Source organism: Arachis ipaensis, chromosome B03, assembly GCF_000816755.2.
Source record: "Arachis ipaensis cultivar K30076 chromosome B03, Araip1.1, whole genome shotgun sequence".
NCBI lineage: Eukaryota > Viridiplantae > Streptophyta > Magnoliopsida > Fabales > Fabaceae > Arachis > Arachis ipaensis.
In genome coordinates, this window is record NC_029787.2 from 315,812 (window position 1) to 321,324 (window position 5,513).

A 5,513-nucleotide genomic window follows, 5' to 3' on the forward strand; every position below is an offset into this window, starting at 1 on the left:
ATATACACAAATATATCAGTGACTAATTTTTGTATATAAATAATGTAATACCAACAGTAAAAATAACAAGAAAACTAAACACATAAAATCTTTTTCTTTTTTTTATAATCTGATCTTGGGTTGCACTAAAGTACTAAAGAGAAAGAAAGCCAGCTTGCATAAACAATGTGATATGGTCGCTTCTTTTTCTTCTTTTATTCTCTGTGTTTCTTTTTATTAAGGATATATTAAATATCTTTTTTTATTATAAAAATATATAAATTTATTTAATTTTTATTAAAGATTAAATTAATTTAATAAAATTATCCAAGAGATGANNTAATAATTATCAAGGCTAGTTATTTTTCTAAAATTTTTTTTCTTTACTTTATTTAATTTTGCTTAGAAACTAGCTAGCTTGCATTGCCTCTTTCTTTCTGATAACCACTTTTATTAGTTTATTTTCAAAATTACTACTATTTTTGTTTTAGCCACTAATATCCAACGATATCATTGTTAGGAGTTTAATCCAAGTCAAGAAAAAGCAATGACGGCATTTATCTCTTGGATTATTTTTGCAGAGAACAAAACAACAAAAAGGGAAACAAGTTTATCTATATCATCGGAGTTAGTAAATTTTATGAAGGTTTGCATTCCATAAAAGTGCTAATGTCAAACAAAAAATTAATTAGGAAAAGTGTAGGGTCAGCAACTTTTTAAAAAGTTGGCCAGTATTTAACCATTAAAAGAAACGGAAAAGCTCTGCATACAAGCCCTAATGGCTTGTATGCCATACAAGTTCATTAAACAATAAGATCAAAATACGCGCTGCTTCAGGTACGTTGATTACACGCGCTATATAATATCGCGCGTATATCTAACTACCAGATTTAAAATATTTCTTTCCCTTTTCGTTTTCGTTATTTTGAAAAGAAAATTGAATGATTTCATACTATTAGATTTAATCTCACACCATTAAAAACACTTTTGATGGCCAATTGATAGTTACAAAATACAAAAATTACTGGCCCTAACACTCCTCACTTAATTAAATTAAATTTGTATATAAAATATACATAATATAATATAAATATATAAATATAAATACAAACTGTATTAATTCGTGTATACCAAATTTTGACAAATATAAATATAAACTATATACTTTTTATGTACAGAATTCTTGTAATAATAATATTTGTTAGATATATAACATTGCTCTTCACATTATTAGTAATTAAATTATTTAAATTCATGAATGAACGAATGAATAAAAAAAAAAACAATAACACAAAAAATTGAAGCACCAACCAAATGGATTACTTTGGAATATTTATATTACAGCTAGAAATGTTCGCACTAAAAGCCAGTGGTGACGTAACTTGCATGTTTGTCCAAATCATAGTTATTATATTTCGGAGCCGAATTACCAAACCTATCCATTAATTTACAATCACATAAACATATCATAAAGCATATATATACATACATATACATTTTCAAAATTAAAGTTTTATATATATGGCCATCATGAGAAGAATAATGAAGAATATGTTAATTATTATTATTTTCCTAGCTGCTGATGAAGCCATGAATCTACTATCCATGGGGTATAGAGATCCAGCAGTGCCTGCAGTTTACATATTTGGGGACTCAACTTTTGATGTTGGTACCAACAATTTCTTGAATGATACAAAGTCAAAGGCTGATATGCCATTTTATGGGATTGATTATTCTCCTTCTCACTCCAAGCCTACTGGAAGGTTTAGCAATGGTTATAACACTGCTGATTGCATTGGTAATAAACTTATTATTATTATTATTATTATTAAGAATAATCATGCTAGTTTATTATCATTATTTAAGTTGTTTGAATAACATTAATTTGTGTATTAATTAACACTAATTAAAAATAATTTTATAATTATTCAAGCTAAATTATATTACATATATACTCTTTAATTTGCGTTATACTTACATTGTAATTTGCTTTCATATTTAAAACTACAAAGTAAAATCACAACAGTTCAAAAGCTGCAACTTTTTTTAAATGTTTATTGAATATTAACTCTTCATATTGTGGCGGTTATAAGCCGCCAAAGAAAGACCAGGGAACAACAGCTGCATACATATGTATATAATTACCATCATGCATCCACTGTTTTTGTTGTAGTGATTATTCAATTCCAATGAAACCAATAATATTGAGTTAGATAATTTAATGGATAATCTGACACGATATACTAAATTAGTATGATTATACCAGCTGTTACTAAAAATTGCTATAAAAATTAATTCTCACGTCCTAAAAGACGATGGTTGACAAACCGTTGATGATCAATTTTGCCTACAATTTCTAAATAAATCGTTGCTATTTGGCTCTTCCCTTGTAGTGCAATTCAATCATTAATATTTTAATGCATGATATGATATATAGATGGATCATAATAATAATATATATGTTATTCTAATTAATTAATTAATCTATAATAGTGTTTGTTTTTTGGGTCAATTGGTCAGTGCAATTACTAGGATTCAAGGAGAGTCCACCGCCATTTCTGTATCTTGTACAAAATGATACAGAAGATTTCAACACCCAAATCCTTAAGGGAGTCAATTTTGCTGGAGGAGGAGCAGGGATTCTCCACCACACTGGAAAACAACGCTTTGTATATATCTCTCTATCTCCCTCCGTTTAACTTGGACAATTTAATTCCTTAATAGGTTGCATTAGGTAAGTAGTTAACTTCGTAGAGAAAAATCCAAAATAGCCCCTAACAATGACCTCAAAAGACAACAAGGTTCTTGACAAAAAAAAAAAAACCCAACTCGGTCCCTAACAATTACTTCGAAAGGACAATGAGGCTTCTGTGTCAAAAAAAGTCAATGTTATTTTTTTTTTGCACAAGGGCTAATCAGTCCTAAAAAAAATATTAGGGGCCGGATTTGGTGTTTTTTTTTTTCTTGGGAGCCTCGTTGTCCTTTCGAGTTAATTGTCAGGGGTCGTGTGGGGTATTCACTCTAATTTCGTATATATATAACTCAACAATAAAAGTTTAATATTTTGTCAATGTGTCATGTTAAATAAAATATGACATGCTATCTGAAGTACTATACACACATTATTTAACAAGATATCTTTTTTCTCAAGTTCATTTACACTTCAAACACGACTTAGATATAATGTTAATACGGTTCACTAATATTGGTTATTTGAACATTGGTAGTTTGACCTTTATAATTGGTTGATTAACAAATAATAAAAAATAGATCTTAATTTAGTTATATTTTTGAGGTGTTATCAAAATTTTATAACCATCATAAACATCATAATCCCCATAAAATTCAATATACATGTGTGTGTATACGTGCATTATGTGAATGTGATGGTTGATGAGTGCTTTATAAAGTCATTTTTTAGTATGATTATATTACGGTGATTACAATAATTATGATATTTCAAAACGTATTATACTAAAATACTTACATAATCATCTTAATAATCAGAACATAATTATACTAAAATTCACCGTATAAATAACATGTGATATTGACTAATCACATGGTTATACATCTATAGATGCAAGTTAGTATCATGCTAATGCTACATAGCACGTGATGACAGATTTGTCCTACTAAAATATCACTTATTTATACGATGAACTCTAAACCCTAAACCTTAAACGTGATACATTAACACTAATAAAGTTGGATGCATGTTAAATTACGAATTTACATTACACATATAGTGGTTTTTCACGTAATAACAAATACTATCATTTCATGGATCTATAAAAAATGAATATTGTGTAAACAAATAAGTAATACTATGAAAATAAAGTTATATAAAAATTAATCTGTATTAGAACACCAACAATTTCATTATATCTACACCCTTTATAATAAATACGGTTTTGATATCAGTATTTCCTTAATAACTAAACATACATATTTTTTGTTTTATTAATCAAAAATAGTTTAAATACACAATTAATTAGTAACATATTTTATTTTATACAAGTGTCAAAAGTATTTGGTGTATGAATAATATTTTTCGATCGCTAAATATGAATATATAAATGGAAACATGCAGGGGAGGGTTATATCCATGGAAGAACAAATTCAACAATTCTCAAGTGTTGGGGACAATATGACACGGTATCTAAACGAAAGTGCCGCAAAAGGTATAATCAACAAATCCCTAATCCTTATAAGTGTGGGAAGCAACGACATAAATGAATTCTTGATGTTCAATGTAAGCAACTCCAGCAGCCTCATCCAACAACTGCAACAATTCTTGCCGGACTTGATCGCTAGCTACCAAGCTCATCTCACGGTCTTCTTTCATTCTCATTACATACTTTCCTTATTTATTTATTTATTTATTTGTCTTTTTATTACAAAAAAGATAAATGTTTATTCATGAAAGACATCAAACGGCACATATAATAAGTATTAGAGACACGTTAGATTTAGCTCTAAAAGTGAAAAAAAAAAATTTTTTACTATGCTGAATAATTATAGGCTAAAAGTGAGTATATATTTCGATTACAATGAATCTTAGATAACAAAAATAAAGACAAATATATAAGTCTCGTTAATTAATTTATAGATCCATGTCGTACGTATTGTAACATAGTGAAATATCTTTTCCTCTTTTTTGAACTATTCTAAATCTCGATATAAAATTTTTTCAACTAAAGAAAACCTTTCTTTATGTATATGTCTATATAAAACTCTCTAAGATCTGCAAGATCTGTAAGGCTGTGTTTGTTTATAGGTACGGCACATTGAGATAGAAATATAGAAACATAAAATTATATTTGACAGATAAAATATGGACAGAGATATTATGTACGAAGACACTGAATTAATGTACTTTGTGTCTATCCTAACAAAAATAACACAGAGAGACTAACAAGAGACACAACTTATTTATTATTTTTTTCTTTCATTATTCTTGTTAATTTTTTATAATTATATTTTTTTTATTATTATATTTTTTTCCCAAAATTTTTGAATGAAAAAAAAAAAGAGAATAAATGAGATTTTCATAATTTATTCTAGTTTAATTACCAAACAAAATATACAAGAACACTAATTTTTGTGTCTCATTCATTTGTATCTTGTTCTCAGTGTCTTATCTTATTCTGTTCTCAAAATCAAACGCAATCCAACTAGCTAGTCGTCTGTGAACCCTGTTTGACAGCTTTGTTGCATCGCCCCATGGTAGACCGACAATTTTCGACACCACCTTAACTCTCAAAATCATTCTCTTTGTACTAATATTTAAAATTCTAATCAAGAATTTTTATTTTTCAACAAATGAGTTCAATTATTAGTTTGTTACACAATTTCGAACCAAATGGACTTCCAACACCAAATTTAAGAAGTTATCAAGGAGATAGGGCTAATTTGGCCCCTAGAAGATAAGGTCTTTACGGGTTCAAAGACCATCCTTGAAGCTTAGGGTCAAATTGACACCTCTAGTACTTTTCATTACTCGGAAGGATTGGTAATAATGGCGTCACTAC

General features: G+C 28.1%; 1 protein-coding gene across 1 annotated transcript in view; it reads left to right on the forward strand.

The window, feature by feature from the left end:
• LOC107632442 (GDSL esterase/lipase At5g37690-like) overlaps positions 1,585-5,513 on the forward strand; it is a 5,179-nt gene continuing 1,250 nt past the window's right edge. Inside the window, exons 1-3 of the mRNA XM_021120105.1 lie at positions 1,585-1,777; positions 2,500-2,648; positions 4,073-4,315. Of these exons, the coding sequence (XP_020975764.1) occupies positions 1,585-1,777; positions 2,500-2,648; positions 4,073-4,315 (585 nt within the window). The remainder of the gene's footprint in view (positions 1,778-2,499; positions 2,649-4,072; positions 4,316-5,513) is intronic.